The following is a 24,507-nucleotide window of genomic DNA, read 5'->3' as shown; positions in this document are numbered from 1 at the left end:
TTAAACATGCAAAAATTCAAGCTTGATTTTACAAGTCTAATGATAACTCAAGTCTTGATTAGGAGTAAAAGAACCTTTGTGTTTTTCCTCATTTATTTTGGGTGCATCTGAAAAAATTTCATTCAGAAAATCCCAATCATCTCTAGAAAACTTCTTATGTATTAGTGAAAATCTATGGGAAGATGTGGTTAGATTTATGTGTGATTGTTCAAAACTGTGCAGGTAGCAGGAATGAGTCAAGATTTACATATTTCTCTCTATATGTATAAGACATGAAAAAAGTCAGAAAAAAATGATATCCATAATAATTCACATTTCCATAGTTTTTATATTTCCCTACTTGTCATCCTTCTTTGACTTATTTTCTATGAATTTTATTCATTCTTACTTGTATCATATTTATTTATATCTTGTTTGCTACTAAGCTATACACTTATGCATTATTTAGCATCGTGTCTCTGAATCTCTAGCACTGAGAATATAAAGTCTAGTTTAGTGCTAAAAAATAAGTTCCTCGTAAATATTTATTTATTATTTTTTTAATCTTACATTTCTTCTTCCCTTATTTTTGACCTTTACCAGAGATCAAGTTTATATTAATGTGGCATTTACTAGTCGCTTTATACATCCTACTGAATCTATACTGATGTTAATTTCTAAAACTAAGAGTGGCAGGAGAGGTACTACAATGACCTTTGCTCTTAAGGCTGAAGTCACTAATTTTAAAGCCATGGTAAGTAGATTTTGTACCTGTTGTTCATTATGATTATCTCATATAAGGTTGTATTAATGGCTTTACTAACAGCCCATAGATATTGAAAGTAAATATGTCTTTGCTCTTTTGTTTCTACAGGAAGTATTATATATGCACACATGCATATATGTATATATGTGTATATATATTGTATGTATAATATATAAAAAGTATTCCTTCTATTACAATCTCTTGTCTTTGTTCCTCTTAACTATTTTTCTCACATTGTTCTTCCTCCTCATAGGAATGAATCTCCAAACATATAATGCAAGTCAAGGAAATAAGATCTATTATAGCAATTTTTCCTTTCCAGACAATTTTTAAAAATTTATATTTATCCAAGTATCTGATCCACCAAAGAACAATAATAGAGTTCTACATATTAAGCAATCATATTAGAAATAGTTTATTATTACTATTATCATAGGTGCTGATTTTAAACCAATTTCCCTTCAATTGTTTTCATTTTGTATGCAGAATAATTTTATGTATATATTTATTATGTTATGGTCATCTACTAATATTTATAATATGAGACAAGAATTTTTTGAGAAGAGGATGAGCAGTTGTGGAGGGGTGAGAAGATAACTTTAGAATGCTTCATTTAGAATGTAATACTCAGGAGAAGAGAGGATGTTTCAAATTAGTCATCTGGACCTGAACCTAGAGAAAGGACATTAGTTAAGCTATGAATGAATCTCTAACTTGTGATTTTGATAGACTCTTGGCCAATTTTTATTTTTATTTGTCCCAAGTTTGTATTGTTCTGAAATGCCACTCTTACCCATGTAAATCCGAGGAAGCAAGATTTCTTATCAGAATAAGATATAGAAAGCATATGATTAATCTGAAAGTTTAGAAATCCTTTTTGAAACTTTGTACCCACAGATAATCCTAAAGTGAACATAAATCTAATTTTATATCTGTCTTTATTAGAGAACAAAAATCACAAAATTTTAAAGTGTGTGGGAGGTCATAAACCATCTACTCCAAAACATGTGAAAAGGAACCATTACTGCAATATACCTATAACTAGTCCTATGGGGTCTTAGCATGAAGACTTCTCACAATGTAGAGTCTACTGTGTTTCCAGAATATTCATTCTACTTTTGGCTAACCCTAATTGTTATAAAGTCTTCCTACCATCAATCTTAACATCATCACTTTCTACTTTTGAAATATAAGAAGTCCAACCACTCTTCCATATGACAGTAATTGAAGGAATTGAAAAAAGTATCATTCTTCTCTATCCTCCCTCCCCTCATCCATGAATTTTCTCTTATCCTGTCCCTTCATCCAGTTCTAATATGATTTTGACTCAGTTGCTCTCCTTTTGAAACCCCAGTTTTACAAATTCCTTCCTAAACTGATACTCAGTATTGAACTTAATTCTCCATATGTAGTCTGACCAGGACAAAGCACAGAAAACTAATGTTCTTATATGTGAAACTATTCATGCAGTCTTAGATTACTTTAGCTCCTTTAGGCTGAAATATCCCACTCCTCATTTAAGTATTGAGCTTGCAGTCCACTAAGATTCCCCAGATACTGTTCATAAAATTGTTGTATAACCATACCTTCCTCATGCTATACTCATGAAGTTGAGTTTTTGTACCAAGTTGTAAAACTTTGCATTTATTCTTATCGAACCCCATCTTATTAGATTCAGGAACCTGAAAAACAGTATTCACAATGATTATAATAGCTAGTAATCATATAATGCTTTAATATTTGCTAAACACTTTATATGTTATCTCATTTGATTCTCACAACAACCCTGTGAAGTATATACTATCACTGTCCTCATTTTGCAAAATGGGAAACTGAGGTTGAGAGAAATTAAGAGATTTCCCTCAAGTCACACAGTTATTAAGTATCTGAAACAGGATTTGAGTCTTCCCCTCTCAAAGAGCAACAATATATCCACTGCACCATTCAATTACCTGCAATAATGTCAATGAAAGAACAATAGCAAGAAAAGAGTAAAAAATGAATGTCATTACATAATAATACAGTCCCAGCAAAGATACATGAGAAGTGATCTCTTTACCTTCGTTGTGAAGGTGAGGGATTTTGAGTGTGGGACACTGTATACATAATGTGAAATGTTTTCAGTGTGCTGGTTAGTTTTTGCCAAACTGTCATCCCTTTCCTCCCTCCATTGTCTTATCCTTATTTCCCACTTTCACCCCTACCCTTGTTCTCTTTTAATAAAAGATGGATTTCTGGGAAGAGGTAGGGAAAGAATATAATGGGAAATCTCTATTTATATGTATATATGATATAAAAATAAAATTTATAAATAAAATCAACTTTAAAATAAAAATTGAGAATGAGAGAGAAAAAGAAGCAGAGAGACAGAGACATGTCACTACAAGTGAATTTGGGAAACAGCTAAAGGGAAATATTAAGGCTAGGGAACTGGATATAAGATCTCACTCCAGTGGGATTGAGGTAGAGAGGAGAGGAGTAAAGATTACTCTCATAAATTTAGTATGTGTTTGATATGGGAAGTAGTAATTTCATGAGTTTGGTCTAGGGGGAATAGGTGCTTTATAAGGTAGTTTTGTTCTTCCTTGGGCAACATTCTGGTCCAGAAGAAGGATTGTGTGAGTTCCTGGGGGCAATTGGCCCCTACAATGGTGTGTAAAATAAGTTAAAAAAATAAGTGTTATTGATGATGCTACTTACAATTGTTTTTCAGCCTATAATTGTGATTATGATGTTGTCATTACTGTATTAGAAAACCCAATTTCTCACAAATAAAATGTCATGAAAATAATAAGTTTTGTATTTTTGTTTGATAAATGAGAAGACTCTATAGACAAAACACAATTAAGATTTTCAGATGCAAATACTTGTTTCAATAAACAAGTCTATTAATTCCTCTTTTTCAGATGACTGAGACCAAACATATATTCATTCATGACAAATAATTTTTTTATCCATTTATATGTAGAAATATCTAGTTCTTGAAAATAAAATGAGAATTATTCCCATAGAATTGTCATGTGATTAATGATCAGGACTAACATTTTTCAATTTCATTTTCAGGGCAGGTATTTTTTTTGAAAATTTGAAAAAAAAATTTTATCATCCATAGCTCCAAGTATTACATAAAAACTCTTATTTTATATTTGTGGATAGAATATGTGTATGAGGGCTTTTGTCAAATTATGCTTATTACTCAGTTTTTCAAAAAATGTTTGCAAAATTTGGAATTTATAAAAAATTTATAAAAAAAATTTGCAAAATTTCATTATATTTGTTTCATTTGTATTTGAACCTAATTTGTTTGAATCTAACACTAAACAATATAGCAGTTTATTCTTTTAGCTCAAAAGGGTTTCTAATACTAATGTTGCCTTTATATTATTTATTTTTATTAGAACAAAAATACCCTATTATATTAATGTAGTTTTCAATACCCTAACTCCATATTTCACATAATACATATAGTCTTTTTTTTTTTAAAGCAATTGGGGTTAAGTAACTTGCTCAAGGTTACACGGCCAGTTATTTCTGGGTGTGGTGCTAAGTATCTGAGCCCGGGATTCTATCCCCAGGTTATCCCGACACTGGGGCTGGTGCTCTTACTCACTGAACCACCTGGCCACCCCTAAGCAATTGGGGTTAAGTAACTTACTCAAGGTTACACGGCCAGGTGTTTCTGGGTGGGTGCTAAGTGTCTGAGCCCGGATTCTATCCCCCAGGTCATCCCGACACTGGGGCCAGTGCTCTTACTCGTTGTGCTACCTGGCCACCCCTACATATAGTCTTTTTGAAGGAATTTAAAGTTTATTACTCTTATAACAACTTGAAAAACTATATAAAGCACCTCAGTCATATGTATCCAAGTTATAAAAGAGGCCATATTTTAAACTAGAGCCTATGGACCTACTTTTTGTGTGAATATCAGTTGGCTTGGGATTACAGTCCAATAAAATTATCTCATGTTATATCATATTTATTTGAAAAATTCATCAAATTCCAAGATTTAAAAGAGCTGATTTTTTTTTCTAAGAAAAAATAATCCACTCTTGAATTGATTAAATGAGCAAAGCATCTATTGATAAACAATAGTTTTCAAAGGAAGAAATCCAAGCTGTCAATAGAAAAAAAATGCTCAAATCACTGATAATTATGGAACTTCAAATTAAAACAATTCTGAAGTTCTAATACTCATCAAATTGGCAAAGTTGACAAAATATGAAAATGATGCATTTTACGGGAGCTATGAGAAAATAGGTACATCAATAATGTACTGTTGTTAGAGCTGTGAATTGGTATGCAGACATTCTGGAAACCAGTTTACAATTGCACTCCCTAAGCTATTAAATTGTTCATACCCTTTTACTCAGTGATACTGATGCCAGGTCAATATCCTATGAGATCAAAGAAAGAGCAAAAGGACACATGTACAAATTAGTAATATCAAAGAATTGGAGATTAAGGGGTTATTCATCTATTGGGTCATGGGTGAAAAAATTATTACATGGAGATATAATGGAATACTATTGTACAATAAAAAAAATGACAAAAAGGATGGGTTCAGAGAAACCTTGGAAAACTTGCATCAACTGAAGCAGAGTGAAATAAATTAAAATAAGATAATAAGGACAATCAACTTTGCAAGTTTGAAACTGATTAATTCAACAACCAATCATGTTTCTAGAGGAGTGATGATGAAGAATGCTATATAACTCCTGGCAGACTTGGTGCATATTTGAAATAGATTTCTGTACTTAAGCAATATGGGAATTTTTGTTTGACTTTGCATACTTGTTTTAAAGAGTTTTGTTTTATTTTGTTTCCCTTTTATTCCATGGGGATTGGGAAATGGAATATTGGTAGAAGGGAGAGGAAACAATGCTTGTAATTCAGCAATTTAAAAAAAATAAATTATTTTGAAAATTTTGTTGGATATGTGTGGCATTTCTATTGATATATTTCCAAAGAAACACATATTTCCTTTCTTTAAATAACATCAGTTTATTTAAAAAATACCCATAAAACTCTTACAATATTTCATTTTTACATCTTCATTTCCAAGTACATATTTTCCCTGTCCTCACTGGACCATCCCATATAATAAAGAAGGAAAAAGAGAGCTGGAAAAACAAATAACACTTCAGCATACACATATCAACAATGTCTGACATTAGATTAAATGTTTCACATCCATAGTATACCACCTCTATTTCCATTTTTGGAATCAGTGCTGATCATTGTGTTTGTAATAGTGTTTGGTTTCATTTTTTTTAATCTTTGCATTTATATTGTTATAGTTCTGTTTATTATTTTCTGTTATTATTTTACTTTGAATCACTTCTTATGCCTTCCTATGATTCTCTATATTCTTCATATTCATTTTTTGTATACTATAGTAATGTTCCATTAAATGTACTACAATTAATTGATCCTTTCCCAATTGAACATCTACTTTTCTAGTTCTTCATTTGCTTTAAAAGGTGGGGTTATAAATATTTTGGACTATTTATTCATTGATCTCTTTGGAGTATATTCCTAAGAGAGGGAGCTCTGAGTCAATGGGTATGGAAAGTTTAATGATTTTATTTGGATAATTCCAAATTGCTTTCCAGAATATTGGAACAATGTGTAGTATATGGTACTTTTTAACGATTGCTTATATGTTTATTTAGACAGCTTTTTATTCTTGCCTTAGATTTGATTTTGTAATTTGTAATTATAAATCAGAGTATAGTTTTTGGTTTTATTTATAACTATGATTTTACCTTTTACTTTGCTTCAGGAAATTGTAAGTTGCAAAACCCCATGTTATAAGTGGAAAAAAATTACTGTGGATGTTAAAAATCCTTTTCAAAAAGATGGAGAATTCAGGTAAATGATGTTCCTATTTTGAGGTTACTGGTTTCAAGGAATATTTGGATTTCAATTCTTTATGAAATTAAATAATTCCATTATTTATTTAAAATGATAAAATGAAATTAAATCAAATATGTTTGCATTTTTAATTCAGAAAGACCTGTATATGATAAGCTATGTATTAGAGTAAATAAAGATAAATAAGCTTTACTTTAATTTTTTTTTCTTTTTGGAGGGTAATTGGGATAAAGTGACTTGCCCAAAGTCACATGCTAGTAAGTGTGTCAAGTATCTGAGGCCGGATTTGAACTCAGGTCCTCCTGACTCCAGGGCCAGTGCTCTTACTGTGCCACTTAGCCTCCCCCTTTACTTGAAATTTATAGCAATAAAATCATACCTTTCATCTAGTTGAGTATACATAAACTCTTTTTTTATTTGATCCAGCATTTCCAAAGAGAAATGAAACCATGCTAATTATTAGACTCTCCCCCCGATCTTCATCTCACTGCTTATGTTACAAATTTAAAATATTTATGCAAAGCGTAAAATAGACTTTTGCCATAAGCTTATATTTCTCTCGATTACTGTATGCCTCACTTTCACTGTATCACTGTATTTCACTCTCTCCTGAGACAAGAATAATATAGGGAAATTAGAGATGAAAGAATAGAACCTAAGTGGCTTGAATATGACTTTTTAGGACTTATAAAAAAAGAAAAAATATTTCCTTAATATTTTCTTTCTTTAATATTTAAAAGAATAGTACCATCTGGAAAAGCAGTGTTAAATATTTGAGAATGAATGAATACTTCAACTTGAATCTAAAATTTTTGCTTAATTCATCTTCTCTTAGATTTAGAAATGTTACTTTTAAAAATATATGAAATGAAACCAAGCTTGTTATTTTAATATTTGATAGCTTCCCTTTCTGTCATTCTCTGATGTTCTAATCCTTTGTCAATTCCAAGAGGGTCACATAAGCAAAATTACCAGGTATATTAGTCATTCCTGATACTTTAAAATAATTTACACCTGCATTAAAAACATTGCCTGAAAATTTTTGCTTCCAATTCTCATGGCACAGGAGAATTATTATACTTTTCAAGCTATGTAATCGAGTGTAGAAACCAAAGAACACTGAACAAATGGATAAAATAGGCAGATCTATAAACATCTAGAGAAAACAAATTATTTCAGACAGCCCAAATGGTGAGCTATAGCTCCTAGAAAGGAAGAAAACAGAATGAATAATGTAAAATCTTGCTTTCCCTTGTGTAATATCTCATGGGGAGCCTTTTAGTAAGTTACTGGAGGGAATTACACTTTTATGTATTTTTAAAATCTTAGGATGGTTTTTATTGTGTTTGTGACTCTAGAATAGAAAACTTTTAAAGAGAAAGTACAGAGATTTGAAACCCAAATAATGGTATTTACATTTAGATCAATTGTAATTTGAATTTAAGTGCAACTGGGTAACATAGTGGATAAAGTGCCAGACCTGGAATCAGGAAAACTCATCTTTCTGAGTTCATATCTGGTCTCAGACACTTATTAGCTGTGTGACCCTGGGCAAGTCACTTCACCCTGTTTGCCTCAGTTTCCTCATCTAAATTGAATTAGAGAAGGAAACGGCAAACCACTACAGTATCTTTGCCAAGAAAACCCCAAATGGGGTCACAAAGAGTCAGACACAATGAAAAAAATTTTGAACATAAAGAATTTGAAATTTATGTATATAAATAACACGAGTTATTACTATGAATGAGACTATTGTTATGGTACTTGTGAAGAGTGAAAGAATTATACTTATGCAGACCTGATGAAATCATAGGTCCAGAGCAGGGGTGGGGAACCTGAGAGCTCAAGGCCACATGTGTCCTTGTAGATCCTTGATTGAGTCCAAGTTTTATAGAACAAATCCTGTTATTAAGGGGATATGTTCTATGAAGTTTGGATTCAGTCAAAGGGCCACAGCTGAGGACCTAGAGGGCCATGTGTGGCCTCAAGGCCTAAGGCTCACTACACCAGGGACTCTGTACAATAAAACAGATAAATCTGAATAATCTGCCTCACAAGGTCGTTGTGCATCTTAAAATGCTTTGTAAATGTGTTCTTATTTTTAGATATATGTAATAGTAATATTAATGGGGAATGGCACTTAGTAAAATGCCTGTCACATAGAAGGCATTTAATAAATGTTGATTGATTGATTGGCATTTGCTGCTGCTCTTTACATGGGAGGGGATTGGGGAGCTTGTTTCCTTTTGAGTAATGGTGATGTTTAAACAAAATGCCTTGGTGAGTCTATGTAGCACGTTTAAGCATTTTGTAACTGGTTCTGGTGGTCTGCTAATATGCTCATGGCAGCAACTCTACCTTGTATCTTTTTCCTGTTTTCTTGGATGCATTTTTGGAGTATGAACCGGGGGAAAATTCAAAAAGCTATAGTTGGCTTTACCCTCTTCTTTCTTGGTGCATTTTGCTCTTGGTTTTATGCCTTCCTTACAGCACCCCATTAGAGACAATGGTGAGGTCTTGAGCCCCCTCTTTCTGAGGCCAACTAAGGCATTCTAAAGTCATTCCAGTTTGGATTTTACAAATGCGTACCAGAACAAGTTACAGAATGTCTACACATCCTCCAAAGCATCTTCAAGGCACTTTTCATTGCACATCACTCAGAAGCAGCCTCCAATCACTATCAATTAATAAGCATTTATTAGGCACTCACTATGTGCCAAGCACTGCTAACTGCAAAATCTCACTACACTTTTATTACATATTTATAAGAAAAATTCACATTTACACAGGACTTTAAGGTTTGTAACAAACTTAGGAGATACTTGGTTCATATTTGTCTTTATTTTATTGTATAGACGTATATTTTAATTATTTTAGGGAACTCTCAATGTCGGAAAAAAAATACTTATTGTGTTAGGTAGTTGTTCTAGGGACTGAGAGCTTAAGTGTTTTGCTCATAGTTATGTAGCAGTTGGTAAAAGTTTAAACCAAGATTGGAATGTTGGTCTCCTGACATAGCTCTTTTCAGTATGCTCTTCTCAAAAAGTTTTCCTCTGTACCACCGCATGTAAAAGGAGACATCAAGTTAATAAAAGAATAAATTCTAGAACTCAGATCTCTTGCCTAGCAAACATATAATTCTTTTCATTAAATGATAGTGACTTATCAAACTCAGGAAAAATAATTTAGAAGTTAATTTGGGAGTTTAATTTTATTTTTGTTATGCAAGTGTTCTCCCCTCTTGTGCCTTTTATGATCTCTACATTGCATAAAATGATGCTTAAAATCATAGACTGGTAAAATGTTAAGGGTCAGAAGGAACTCAGAGTCACTTAGCCTGACTTCTGCTGGACACTTCTTGTCTCGTATTTGCAACATTCCAGAGGCTGTTGGTGATGTTGAACCTCTGTCGTCAGCTTCCTGTGCTGAGGAAGGGAGGCCTCCAGTGTTAGGAAATGTATTATGGGAAGCAGTATATTTCAGTTCAGCAGATTTAATTTGTTAAAAAAAATTCCTTCTTATTTCAAGCTCAAATCTTCCTTCTTCTAACACACACACAAGCTCAAATCTTCCTTCTTCTAACACACACACACACACACACTGATCCTACTTTTATCCTTTGTGAAAGGCACAAAAAGTCAAAGGTGTGGGGAGCCAAAGAGGCCTGATTATGGTCTCAGACTGGGTGCCCAGTAGAAGGCCCTTTGTGAAGTGACTTTTTATTAAGCTTGTTCCTTGGGTCTTTTGATATGGGTAACACTTAAAAGGATGTTGTTTGAGTTCTGAGACCAACAGGCTCTACCCCAAGACTTTAGTTGTAAACAGCCAAACTATTTGATTCTTAGGTGGTAGGCTCCTATGCAAATATCCTCCATGATCTCAGCTTTGTCTTCTGCCTTGAAGCCAGCACTTGAGAGCATCCTTTGTAATGTAGTCACATATGAAAGGAGTTAACTGACTTTTCCTAAGACTTTGGAGTCTAGAAAACAAAGCCTTATCAAATTATCTATTCTGTGCCACTTCCAGGATATAACAGACTAAGGTAATGATAAGAATACTGGAGTCCTTTTCCTTTGTTTTATTTGCTCAATAAAAGCCTTATACTAAGAATTAATAAATGGAGTTCATGGTTCTTCCTTGAACTACCCACATGGTCTGGTTATTTCTTATTCATGTCTCCAACCATGCTTAGTGTTGGACACTGAGCAGCCCAAGACACAAAGGACTTTTCATTACCATGTGAATTGGAGTGATAGATTTGGAGCAGGAAGGGATCTTAGAAGGTAGCCAGTTCAGCTCCCTCTATTAGGACTTCCCTGGAGTTCCTTAGTTAATGCTTTAGTTAATCCTTTGCAGGGTTTTGTCACATCTGTCTCTCCTCCTTCCACTTCTCTGTCCTACTGCTTTGCTTAGTCTTCATCCCTGTCATGCCCACTAGCTGGTCCTGGGACCTTGTATCTTCTTCCTCTATAATCCTTTGCTTGGTTACTTCATCAGCTTCTATGGGCTCAGTTTAGACAATTCCTGGTTCTATCTATCTCTAGCCCTAGATTCTTTCCCAAGTTATAGTCACCTATCTCCAAATGCCCCAGGATGTTTCAAACTGGATATCCAATGACATCTCAAACTAAACATATCCCAGGACAGGAAGACCTAGGACAATTTACTGTCTTTTCTCCCCAAACCCCCCTCTCTTCCAAACTTCCTTCCAGCACCTAGTCACCCAGACTTGCAAGACTCATACTTAACTCCTCCTTCTTTCTCACTCTACATAGCCAGACCCTTGTCAAATCTTGTCATTTCTACCTTTATAACGTCTCAAAATGCCTCTTATAGAGGTTCATTTCTATCTTATACAGCATCTTATTTTCTCCAGTTGTATAACCACAACCTTAGTTCAAGCCCTCATCAACTTTCCTGAAAGTAGTCTTCTAAGAGACTTCTAACTGGTTCTTTATTTCAACTTTCTTTCTACGACAATCCAATTTGTGCTTGTCTTTTTTTTTTTCTTTTTGGAGAGGGAATGTATGGCAATTGGGGTTAACTGACTTGCCCAAGGTCACATGGCTAGTAAGTGTTAAGTGTCTGAAATTGAATCTGAACTCAGATCCTCCTGACTCCAGGGCCGGTGCTCTATTTACTGTGCCACTCCAAGTAGCCTTTTCTTTCTGACTATTTGCTCTACCAAAGGACCAAACACAAAATGTCAGGTCAGTTTCAGGCAAGACTTAGCAGCTACTAATGAAAAACAGAAAGTGGGAGTAATCCAGGCTTGCGTTTTGCAAAGAATTAGTGAAAAGGGACAAGGAAATCAAAGATACACAACAGCATAAAGTTGGACTGTTTAACTATAGGGCCAAGATTTTGAAGGGAGAATTGAGTTCACAGAAAATATGATAGGCTGGGGCAAGAGGGAAGGATGGACTGCCTAGAGATTACATTGAGGATTGAGAATTAATTTAGGAAGATGGAAGTACACTATGTTTAAAGTAAGGGTATAAAGTACATAATTAACATGATTCTGCATTGGCTCCCTTGCCGTCTGTTTCTGGATAGGCAGCTAATTTGAGTATTAACAGTCAACTTGAAGATTACAGTTGTCTTTAAAACTGTGATTCTTAGTGACTTTTTCTATTACTTGGACATTGCCATGGCAGATGTAGGGACAGGGGTAGGGTTTTGTTTCATGGGTTACCATGGCCAAAAAATTTGTCATTGAGAGGCCAGCCTGATGGTAATATGAGCCTTACTATACTTAGCTAGTCTGGTCTGCTGAAAGCAGACAATATGTTGCTGTCAGCACTCTTCCCTGCAAAGTCATAGGCCTCAATGTGGCATGAAGGTGCCTTTGGGTCCTTGAAGAGTATGTTAGTGGAATGGAAGCTCTGACAGGTTCTACAATGATGAACAGAGTCTGAGCACAGCCCTGGCAACACATTGTATATGACCTTTAGAAAACAACAGCAGAAACTTCATTTTTCCTCAGAACTTGATCAACTTTACATAACAAGTCAATTCTTTCCATTTATCCCTAGTGGGGACCAGTTTTGTTACCTTTCTTTACCTGACTCATTAATAGGCAAATAATTATTATCTAATGATATCACAAATACCATCTAGTATGTTTCATTGTATTATTTATTTTGATTTTTAACATAAGAAAAATTTTGCTTTTGTAGTAGCATTAGTAATTGCTTAATAGTATTAAGCTTCCTATAGAATATCTAGACATTTTATTTGGTTTTAAATGGATCTTCATGATTTTTCTGGGTCTGGGGCAATAGCTGATACAGGCCCATTAGAACAGAAGCAATTAGAGGCTTCAGCTCACTAGGATGGGCAACTGGGTGAACAGAGCTTTGCCACTTCTTTCTCTATGGGGTCAGGAAGACCTAAGTTCAAATCTGGCCTCAGACATTTACTAACTGTGTGCCCCTGGGCAAGTCAAGCAGCCTCTGTTTGCTTCAGCTTCCTCATCTGTAAAATGAGTTGGAGAAGGAAATTGCAAGCCAATCTAGTATCTTTGCAAGAAAACTTCAAATGGGGTCACAAAGAGCTGGACATCACTAAAAAATGACTGAATAGGAACAAGCTCACTAGGATACAATAAATACTAAATTCTTCATCAGTGGTTATTTTGGCTTTTTAACATAGCAGAAGAATATAACTTATTGTTTTTCATGATATTATAGAAGTTATTAAGATCCCTCCCCTCATTCTTTTTAATTTCACTGATTAACAAACTCAAAGTTGGTTTAGAGCTGGAAAGTAACTTACAGTCATCCAGTCCAGGAGTTAAAAAATATGTCTTGAGCACTGAATCTTGATGCCACCTATTTTTGTAAGAGTACGCTAAGAATGGTTTTTACATTTTAAAATATATTGTTGTTTAAACCTCCTCATTTTTATAGCTAAGGAAACTGTCATTCAGAAAGCTAAAATAATTTGCCAGTCATGTAGACACAACCCGATTTGAACCCAGATCTGCTCACTCTACTTCCAACATACTTTGCCTGGCACCAGCCTTATCCTTCCTTTCCCCTCCCCCCCCCATTACAGTATAATGATCCCTACTGAATGAAATATCTCTCCCTCTTGTGCAAATATCATTGACAGAATGATAATTGATCAGCTCCAGTAACAAATAACAGCTAAAATATTATAATTTTCTTCTCCTCTGACTAGGAAATATAATGAACAAATTTTCATTCTGCAGTCTGGATAAATTTCCAAGGGAAACAGGAGTACTTTGACACTGGTACAATCTTTTGAATTCACATTGTGGGTAGAAGAACATGAAGAATTTTCATACTTTTTTTGGGGAAATTACCTTATAATTACAATTATTTTAGTAGATTAACAAAATGAAATATTCCTTTTTCTCTGTACTTTAAGACATTTTTTTTCTGTATATCATAGTCATCAACCATACTATAATGGTCAGTAAAAAGTCCAAGTTTACAAATGAACAATAAAAAAAGCAATTAAAGTGCTTCTGCAGAAATTTCCAGTATCATTTCCTTTTAGAAGTTATGAAAACTTTGAACAGGAGCATAATGGTCCAGAATTTTTTTTCCTTTTTTTATTTTTGGAGGGCAATTGGGGTTAAGTACTTGCCTAAGGTCACATGGCTAATTTTTGTGTTAAGTGTCTGAGGCCAGATTTGAACTCAGGTCCTCCTGACTGCAGGGCCGGTGCTCTATTCACTGCACTACCTAGCCACCCTGAATGGCCCAGAAATTTACATGGAGGGTGCATGCATTATTTACCACAGGTAAATAAATTGATATGCCTCATCCAGGAGCAAAGGCAGAATGGGTTTGACCATGAGTTCTCGATGAATCCGCATTGATCTTCTTAAATGGCTTTCCTTTTTATTCTTTTTTTGACTTATTTGGATTCTTCAGAATTTCATTTTTTGAGAAGCTCCCATGCTTCTTGAGAAGACTTCCTTGGTAGAATTTCAGTCCACTTTATCCCTCTTTAAGAGATTTTTTTAAGTGTAATATAAATTTCCAGTGTTTTAATATTCTTGTTACATTTATTTCAGTGTTAACTTGTTGGAGTCCTCAACTTTTGTACATCAGACAGCACAATTAAATGAAATAAATCAATCGATGAAGGATGAAAACTCTCGGTAAATAGTTGTTTTCTTATTTGTTTATCGAATGAATAAGGTTATAGTCCATGTAATTTAGAGTCTAGCAAAATTCATCCCGATTTTAAAAATGTGAAATTTATTTACACATCCTCATATGTTGACTCTGTTATTCATCATTATAGCTGACTAGCATTTTGTCTCCCCAGCATTTGAATATTCATAGAAGGATTCTTCCTATTTAATATTTAACGTGCCCTCCCACTTACTTTCCACCTTCCTGTTCTTCTAATAACTTTTATCTTGAATTTTCACAACTAATGCAAACCCCTTCTTGCTGCTGCTTCTCCTCTCCTATCTTGTACTGTACTATCCTCTTTTCTTCATCCTCATCAATATTTCTACTAACTTCTTCTATGTCCCTTATATCCTTTTGTAAATAACCTCCCTTTCATCACTTTCACTTAAATGTTTTTACCTGTATTCTCATGAATTGAACCTGGTTTTGCCTTGATATCATGAACTTTCTGGTAATCTTCTTCAATAATGGCTGTCCTTTTTCCTATTCCCTCTAAGTTATTAGATCAGGAGGAGGAATTAGCATACTCCATGCTCCCCAATCTCATTTCCAGTCCATTGCTTTACCACTATCACTCAATAACCTTTTCTTTTTTTTAAATTTGTGTCATTCCTTTTTCCCAGTCCTAGTTACTCTCTTAAGCTTCACTTGCTCCAGCAACTGCCTTTTGGATATTACAAAATTGTCAGAAATGTTGCAAAGAGAATTATTATTCAGGAATAGATTTGAATTAGATATCCTCTGAAGTCTCAGATTGGATATTTTTGACTTTGTAAGTCTGTATTTATTTATAATATATTTATATATTTTTTAACTCAAATGTAGTAGGCAGTATATGGATTACTTTATTTGGCTGATATAATAAAGAATTTCTATTTTTTTAATGTATGGTCAGCTATCAATTTTCTCTCCTAGTGGAACTCCAGGAAAGAAAGTATAATGGAAATACACAGATAATCCTTAAATCGCAATTAGTCAATGCCAGCTGTGTCTATCCCCTCAAACCTTCTGCCATTTAAAAAGTGGTGAGATGAGAAGAGAATCACAATGGAACCAGACTCTCCATTATCAGACCTGCATTCAAAGCAGAATGTCTCCATTTGTTTTCTGCATCCTTGTGCCATCTTTATCCTCCTATGGTCAGCATATCCTTGCAGAACACCTCCTAATTTCCTACTTCTTTTTTTCCAGACAAACTAGTCTTGATAATAGGGTGGCTCTGCTACTACCTCTCCTGCCCTCATCCTTATTCATCCCATTCCACTTTCCTTCATTTCTTTGTCTGTTTCATCATACCCCTTTCATTAAGAAGTTACACTACATTCTTTTCCACTAATTTTACTTCCTTCTACTAACTGAAATCTGCCTTTATGCTGAGTTTTCTGTATATCTGGCTAATGTTTATAACCCCTTCCCCTGTCCCACAGGACCTTAAGTCAGTTTTCTCCACTGCTCCTGTCACCACCATTCAACAACGTCTCCTTTGAAGGTTGTATACCATAGTCTTTCCAAGACTTTGTCCCTGTCATCTGGAAGGATATCCAGTCATTCTCCAAACAAGAAGAAAATCATCATTCCAGAAAGAATGCCTTATGTAGTAGAAAGAATGATGGATTTAGTATTAGGGGACGGAAGTTCTTATCCTTTATGTGCTATTTATTACTTATATAATTGAGTCACTTCCAATTTCTGGGTCTTAGCTTCTTCATCTGCAAGATGAGATTAGAATAGACATTCTTTAAAGTTCCTTCCATGGCTAAATCCCATTATCCATAATTTGGGAGCGTGATGCACAATTTTCTTCTCTTTTCTTATCCAGATCATCCTCAGAGACATCAGTATTCATGTTTCATCAATCCTTCTATATCTTGTGCTAACAATTCCTTAAAATCATCAGAGCTTATTATGTCCCCTTTATTGCTACCATTCATTAAGTGATCAAAACTTAGAACTCACCATTTCTCAAAATTGTATTATAATCAAAATCCTAAATTCTAAAGTTGAACTTCCCTGGTGACAATTTTGTATCATTTCTAGCATCTAGTTCTACCATTTGTTTACCATCTTCAATATTTTTCTTCCTTAGTCTGCTCTATTCTCCAGTCTATGAACCCTATTCTTACCTGATTTCCTTTCCTATTTAGACTGGTTTCTGTATGTGATCACTTCAATTACTCGTGCAACTCCATTCTTGAATCCATTGCCCCCCTTTCCCCTTTGAACATTTGTCATTTTTTCCAGCTAATTCTCAATTCCTCTTAACTCTTACTGTCTTCTTCTTCCACTCCTAAAGCTGCACTACCATACATTGCCATTGGAAACCATCAAATGCTGCTTTTTGAGTTCTCTTAAAATGTATCTTCTTTATATAAACTTGGGACATCATTACTGTACAAAAATATTGTATTTCTTTTGTGGTAAGCACTTAATATTTATTTAATATATTATTTTTCCCAGTTACACATGAAAAAACAACTTTTAACATTCATTTCTAAAACTAACAATTCCAAATTCTCTCCCTTCCTTCCTTCCAAATCCCCACCATTGAGAAGGCAAGCAATTTGATAGTTTATACACGTGTAGTCATGCCAAACACTTCCATAATAGTTATATTGTGAAAGACTAACTGTATTTCCCTCTATCTTATTCCCTCCTTATTTATTCTATTCTCTTTCTCCTTTTACCCTGTTCCTCCTCAAAAGTGTTTTGCTTCTGACTAACACCTCCTGAAATCTGCCCTCCCTTTCCCCCCCCGGTCTCCTATAGGGTAAGATAGATTTCCATACCCAATTGTGCATATATATTATTCCCTCTTTGAGCTAATTCTGATGAGAGTAAAGTCCTCACTCCCCCTCACGTCTCTCCTCTTCCCCTCCAAAGTAAAAGCTTTATGTTGCCTTCTTTATGTGAGATAATATACCCCATTCTAACTTTCTCCTCTTTCTCCTAGTATATTACTCTATCATTCCTTAATTTTATTTTTTTAGATATCATCCCTTCATATTTAACTCACACTTGTACCTACTGTTTATATAAGTTCCTTGTAACTATAATGAGAAAGGTCTTAGGAGTTACAAATATCATCTCCCCATGTAAGAATGTAAAAAGTTTAAATTTAATAAGCCCCTTATAATTTCTCTTTCCTGTTTACCTTTTAATGCTGGCCTTTCCTCAAGAATTACTGAAATTCCTCTATTTCATAGAATGTCTATCCCCCCCCCCCCATGGATTATACTCAGTTTTGCTGGGTAGACAATTCTTCATTGTAATCCTGGTTCCTTTGCCTTCTGGAATATCATATTACAAGCCCTCCAATCCTTTTATGTGGAAGCTGCTAAATCTTGTGTTATCCTGATTATGACTACATGGCTTGAATTGTTTCTTTCTGGCTGCTTGCAATATTTTATCCTTGACCTGGGAACTCAGGTCAAGTATTTGGCTATAATATTCCTGGCAGTTTTCATTTGAGGATCTCTTTCAGGAGCTGATTGGCAGATTCTTTCAATTTTTATTTTACCCTCTGGTTCTAGAATATCAGGGCAGTTTTCCTTGATAATTTCTTGAAAGATTACTCTGGCCCTTTTTGTGATCATGGATTTTAAGAAGTCCAATAATTTTAAAATTATCTGTCCTAGATCTGTTTCCAGGTCAGTTGTTTTTCCAGTGAAATATTTCATTTTGTCTTCAGTTTTCTTCATTCTTTTGGTTTTGTTTTATGGTTTCTTGATTTCTCCTAAAGTTACTAGCTTCCATTTGCTCCATTCTACTTTTTAAAGAATTATTTTCTTCTGTGAGCTTTTGGATCTTTTTTCAATTTCACCATTTCTGCTTTTTAAGGCATTCTTGGCTTTTTGGACCTCTTTTGCCATTTGACATAGTCTATTTTTAAGGTTTTATTTTCTTCTGTACTTTTTTGGGCCTCCTTTAGCAAGCTGTTGACTCATTTTTCATGATTTTCTTCCATCCCTCTCTTCCCAATTTTTCTTCTTTGATTTTCAAAATCCTTTTTGAGTTTTTTCATGTCCTGAGACCAATTCCTATTTTCCTGGAGGCTTTGGTTTTAGCAGCTTTGACATTGTTATATTCTGAGTGTATGTTTTGATCTTCCTTTTCATCATTGGAAGTTTGTATAGTTTTTTTTCTGTTGTTTGCTCATTTTCCCAGCCTTTTACTTGACTTTTTAACCTTTGCTAAGGTAGGACTCTGCTTCCAGTGTTGAGTGAGAACTGTCCTAAGCTTCATGGCTTTTGTGCAGCTGTTTTCAGAGATACTTCGATGGACCTGTAAGTTTTCAGTTCTTGCAAAGTGGTATGAGCTAAAGAGAGGTGTTTACTTCTCTCTCAACATGTGCTCTAGACTGTGAGAGACCACAGGCACTCTTTTCTGCCCTTGAACTGCCCCTATAAGCAGCATGGCTGCTATAAGCTCTGTTATGCTAGTGCTCTTTCTCACCCTGGGACTGACACCCGGGACTGCAACCCTGATCAAGCTCCTAAATACTCTCTTCCCCTTAAAATTCAGAGCCCTTCACCTCCTACTTTAACAAAAACAATTAAGATTATCTGACATGAACTTTTAATTCTTTTCTTTCTGTAACCTTTGTGACTTAGGGATTATCATTGCCAATTTGTCCTGTCTTTGGGGCATTTAGCACTTATGCATTTAATAAAATGTACCCAGCTATTATCTTCTAACTCCCTAATTCCATTCTCTCTCTCTTCAGCTTTATGAATGTTTCATTCACAAATTATTATCAACCAAACAAAATTACATTATTTGGAAGAAGGAAAAAGTTGGCTATAAAGGCAGCAACAAGGCATGGTGCCAGTATTATAAATGGTTCAATTCTTGACCTCCCCTGATGGTTAGTTGGTGGGCCCTGACTTCATGGACCTATACTTACTTTTCAAATGCTGTAGTTTATGTCCTCAAATATTTTTGGCTGCCCTTATAAAGGGCCTGCCCCTGGGGGTTGGTAAGGCACTTGGGACAGCAATATATTTCATCAAAAACCTTCAGTTCTTTGGAAAGCTATTAGGAAATACAGATTAATTCACAATAATAAGTGAGTTGAAAAACATCATAAGATTTCTGTTTGAAGGATGTCATTTGTAGTATTATATATTACATTATTCCTAATTAGTTTCTAATTGTGTTTCTATTATTATATTTGATTTTATACAGTACCGATTTGAATGAAAACCTTGCTCATTGATAAATAGTTAAATCTGTAATTAATTAATTTGAGATATGTAAGTTCATCTCGATAATGTTACTTAAATCAATAAACAAGCTTTTATTAAATACTTATTATATTCCAGGAACTACAATATGATCTGGGGATATAAAGCAATAGTACAAACATATTAAATGCTATTTGAACTAACTCACTTGTAATAATGTATTGACAATTAGATGTTATGGTTAGGTGATGTGTGACATAGTTACTTAGTGAATTTTAAAATGTATTTTCTAGAATGGACTCAATGAACACTGAAAGTGAAAACTATGAATTTCCTGGCCAAGGAAATTTCTTAAATACATGTAAGTAACTTTCAAACTTTCTTTCTTTTTTTTTTTTTTGCCCTTTGTGATGTACATAGTGCTTTTCCCTCTAAAAATGTCTTTTTTTTTTTCGTTTACTTTTGAAAAAATGAGAGGAAAACCTTTGGAAGTTCTGAAATAATTTGTTTAAATTACCTTAGCCATCTTAAAATCACAAAACTTTAGAGTTAGAAGGGACCTCTGCAACCATATTATTCAAGCCATACACCAAGGGAATCACCACTATAACATTTATGACAAGTGTCTTCCATACTACCTCTTAAGGCAGCCTACTCCACTTTGGAGCAGTTCAAATTGTTTAGAAATTTTTTTTCTTAATATCAAGTCTAAATTCTCCTCTTCACAACTTCTATCCATTGCTTCTGATTCTGTCCTCTGAGGTCAAACAGAACAAATATTAATCCTTGTCCAGATGCAGTTCTTCAAATATTTGAAGACACCAATTGAGGAAGATTTAAAAAAAGTGATTTTATTGATTATCTAGGCAATACTGTATTAAAATAGCAGCAGAATTCAATTTCTATATATTTTGCTCAGTATGTCATCATATCTTCTTTATACGTGCCTGGATCAGTGAATCTCCTCGATTTGGATATTTTCTCCTATGACATCTCACAACCAACTACACCTGCTTGTCCTAAATGACTCTTGCCCATGGCCTCACATGAGTTCACCATATGATGGTCAGCAAGTGTTCTATTTCTATTTCTTGATATTTCTGGGGTTAATAATGAAGCATGCAGATTATTCTCCTGTAATGTAATTAGCTAATTTTCTGTTTATATCTCACATTTCTCTGATAACTTCTTTTCTTTTGTTATTTAAAATGTCTTACTGGTTATATATTGCAGCCTGCTCCTACCTACCATGTGACTCTGTGTGTGTGTGTGATATATTAATTTTCTATTCTTCTATAAATCTGTATTCCTTGTCTTTCAGTCATACAACAAAACTGTTAGAATACTAGTATTAAAAAAAAGAACCTTTGTCTCTTTGTGAAACATAGAGTCATTAGAGGAGCTTCACAATTTCCTGAAAGCAAGTCATCTAGTTCTATTCCTCCTGGTTAATTCTAATTTTAATTCACTATGCATTTAAACTGTGTGTCCCAGATATACGGTACATGTTGATGGATATGTTCTATAAATTGTTCTCTTGACCTCTTTACAATCTCTACAAAAGAAATTCTTCAACCACTAGGTCTCTCCTGAGTGTACTGTCAAGAAATATTTTTTTGAATGTTTACAGATCTCTTCTGGGAGGCTCTACAAAGGTCTCAGTTTCCTCATTTTTAAAATGAGGGGATTGTACTAGATAGTTTGTTTCTTCATCTATAAAATGAAGGAGGTATACTAGAGGAATTCTTAGCTACTCCTAGCTCTATCTCTATAATGCTATGATCCACAAACGGGAACATTTGGAGGACTTCACTATCTGTAGAGAAACTTTCATCAACTAGTACTCTTGGTTGAATCTCCTCCATCAAGATGACAAACATCTTTGGTAAATGCACATCTCCTTGTTCTTTGCTCTGCCTAAAGTTTATAATTAAAGGGCCATTTAATGTTATTTTTGTCCTTATTTCTTTCAAGGCATTTTGAAGAATTTTGAAGTATTCTTTGGAAATACCTTGGAAGAAAACTTTTAAGGTGGTGCTTTGCCCTATGAATCAATTTTTTTTTCTTTTTGGAGGGCAATTGGGTTTTAAGTAACTTGCCCAAAGTCACACGGTTAGGTTTTTTTGTTTGTGTGTGTTAAGTGTCTGAGGCCGGATCTGAACTCAGGTCCTCCTCACTCCAGGGCCAGCACTCTACTCACTGCCCCACCCAGCCATTCTGAATAATTTTTTTAATATGAAATCCATATGCATAACTAACTATGAACATTTCTATGTATATGGACTAGAAAAAGAGGATTGGATATGAAATTATAACTCTAGTAAATAATGCTTATTGTTAAATTTAACACAATAGTAAGAATGCTACCCTGCCTGCTACCATTCCTTCTCAAACTTCCTTTCCTATTCCCAGCATTTCATCTTTGTTCTTCTCTTATTTTCTTTTTTTTTGCATCACTATCACATCCTGTCTACTCCCATCCTTACTGTCCTCCCCCCTAAAATTAAAGCTACTTTGGCAACACATAATTATAGTCAAGCAATTCATATTTGAAAATGGATATCTCATATGACTTTTTTCCAAAAGATGGGAAATACATCGTCACCAATCTTCTGCAGTCATGACTGACTATTATATTTATCAGAGTTCTTAATTGTCTCAGTGTTGTTTTCCTTTACAATATAGTATTTATTGTGTATTTTTTTCCTCTTGGTTTTGCTCAGTTGGCTCTGCTTTGTTCTTGTAGTTCTTCCCAGGTTTCTCTTAATTGAGCCCTTTCATAAATTGCTATGACAGAGTAATATTCCATTACATTCAAATATCATAAGTTATTCAGGTCTTCCCATAATGATGGGAAATTGATAGTATGTAATGATGGATTGGTAACACTTTGAATGACTGGACTAAAGACTTGCATTTAATGGTTCAATACCAGCTTCGAGGGAGTTCTCTCTTAAAAAATCAACCTTGGCTTTCTTCTTTTGAGATTTTTATCAAAGGTTTAGATGATGAGATAGATAGCAAGCAAGATTATATAGCACTTTGCATATCTTAAAATACTACATATATGCTAGGCTCTTATTTATTAGATTTATTGTTTTTAGTAGGTAAGAATCAATTTGCAGATTTCAATAAGACCAACAAATGTTATTGTGGATGACAGAATGGGGATCTAAAAAAATCCTGAAAGATTGCAACAATAGAACAAAATTAATTTTAAGAATTAATAAAGATAAATATAAAGTCTTTCATATGAATATATTTTTAAATTAGCTGAACAAGTACAGGATAGGAGAAGTATGACTAGATGATACTTCATGTGAAAAATCTTTTTAGTGGACTCCAAACTCAATATGAGTGAACAGTAGCTATGCAAGACACATTATTTTATATAACTTTGGAAACATGAGACATCAAAAAAAGCACCCTGATATTATATTGGACTGAATTAGTAGAGAATATTATCTTATTCTAATACATGGAAAATGAATAAGAGCTTTCTATACTCATCTCTGGTCAGACTATATCTAGAATGTTATTATTTTGACTCTGCATCTTAGGATGGTAATTGCCAACCAAAGCCTGTGGAAAGAAAGATGACCAGGATGGTGAAGAGCCTAAAATATTAAACCCAAGTGATATCAATTGAAGGGCCTGGAGATGTTTAGTCTGGCAGAAAGACTTAGTGGTGCATGAGCAATGTCTTCAAGTATTTGAAGGAGCATCATGTGGTGTAGAGATTTGAATTATTCCATTTGAGTGCAGAAGTGCCCCCCCCCCCAAAAGAAACAAAGGGATTGTACTAGGTAGTTTAATTTGTTTAAAGAACTATTTAAGACCAAGTTTGGTTCCACATAAGGAAGGGCTGTCTAACAATTAGTACTAAGTGAAATGGACTTAGTAGCTTTATGACCTTGGGCAAATCATTTAACCTCCAGAAATGGACTCTTTGGGAATGAAGTTAACTTTCTTTCATTTCATTTATTTTTAATTAATTTGAATTATTTAAACTATATATATATATTATATTAAATATATAAAGAATATATATGTATAAGGAAAATATATAAAGAAAAAAGAGAACATAACATTTCCATATACAAAACACAACATAAAAAGAGGATTCACTATAAAACCATGAATTTACATTTCACACTACTTATTTAAAAAAAAACTTTATAAGTACTACACATAGATTTCAAAGCTACTCTGCTTTCTACTCTGCTTCCTTATAAATTTTATTCTCTGCTGGGCACTTCATATTTTTCCCTCCCCCCTTCCCTAGAGATGACCACCATTAGATACAAATATGTGTGTATGTGTGTAGAATCATATTATACATGATTCTGTTTAATGTTTTTCCTCTAGAAACAAAGCACATCTTCATTGTTCCTTTATAGTTGATTAGAGTATTTATAAAACAGTAATGCTGTTACTGCACACAATGTTCTGCTAATTTTGCTTCTCATTATTTCATGCAAGTTTTTCCATGTATTTCTAAAATAAACAAGCTCATAATTTCTTATAG

General features: G+C 34.1%; 1 protein-coding gene across 1 annotated transcript in view; it reads left to right on the top strand.

The window, feature by feature from the left end:
* The window catches only part of CFAP47 (cilia and flagella associated protein 47), a 963,244-nt gene that overhangs the window by 381,531 nt on the left and 557,206 nt on the right, over nucleotides 1-24,507 (top strand). Inside the window, exons 40-43 of the mRNA XM_069063838.1 lie at nucleotides 583-733; nucleotides 6,528-6,616; nucleotides 14,670-14,756; nucleotides 20,273-20,340. Coding sequence (XP_068919939.1) covers nucleotides 583-733; nucleotides 6,528-6,616; nucleotides 14,670-14,756; nucleotides 20,273-20,340 — 395 coding nt within the window. The remainder of the gene's footprint in view (nucleotides 1-582; nucleotides 734-6,527; nucleotides 6,617-14,669; nucleotides 14,757-20,272; nucleotides 20,341-24,507) is intronic.

The sequence above is a fragment of the Petaurus breviceps genome, unplaced genomic scaffold (genome assembly GCF_028583685.1).
Source record: "Petaurus breviceps papuanus isolate PSGF00001 unplaced genomic scaffold, PetGlider_PUasm1.0 90603, whole genome shotgun sequence".
NCBI lineage: Eukaryota > Metazoa > Chordata > Mammalia > Diprotodontia > Petauridae > Petaurus > Petaurus breviceps.
Note: the sequence above shows the minus strand (reverse complement) of the source record. Positions and strands in the feature narration are given on the sequence as shown.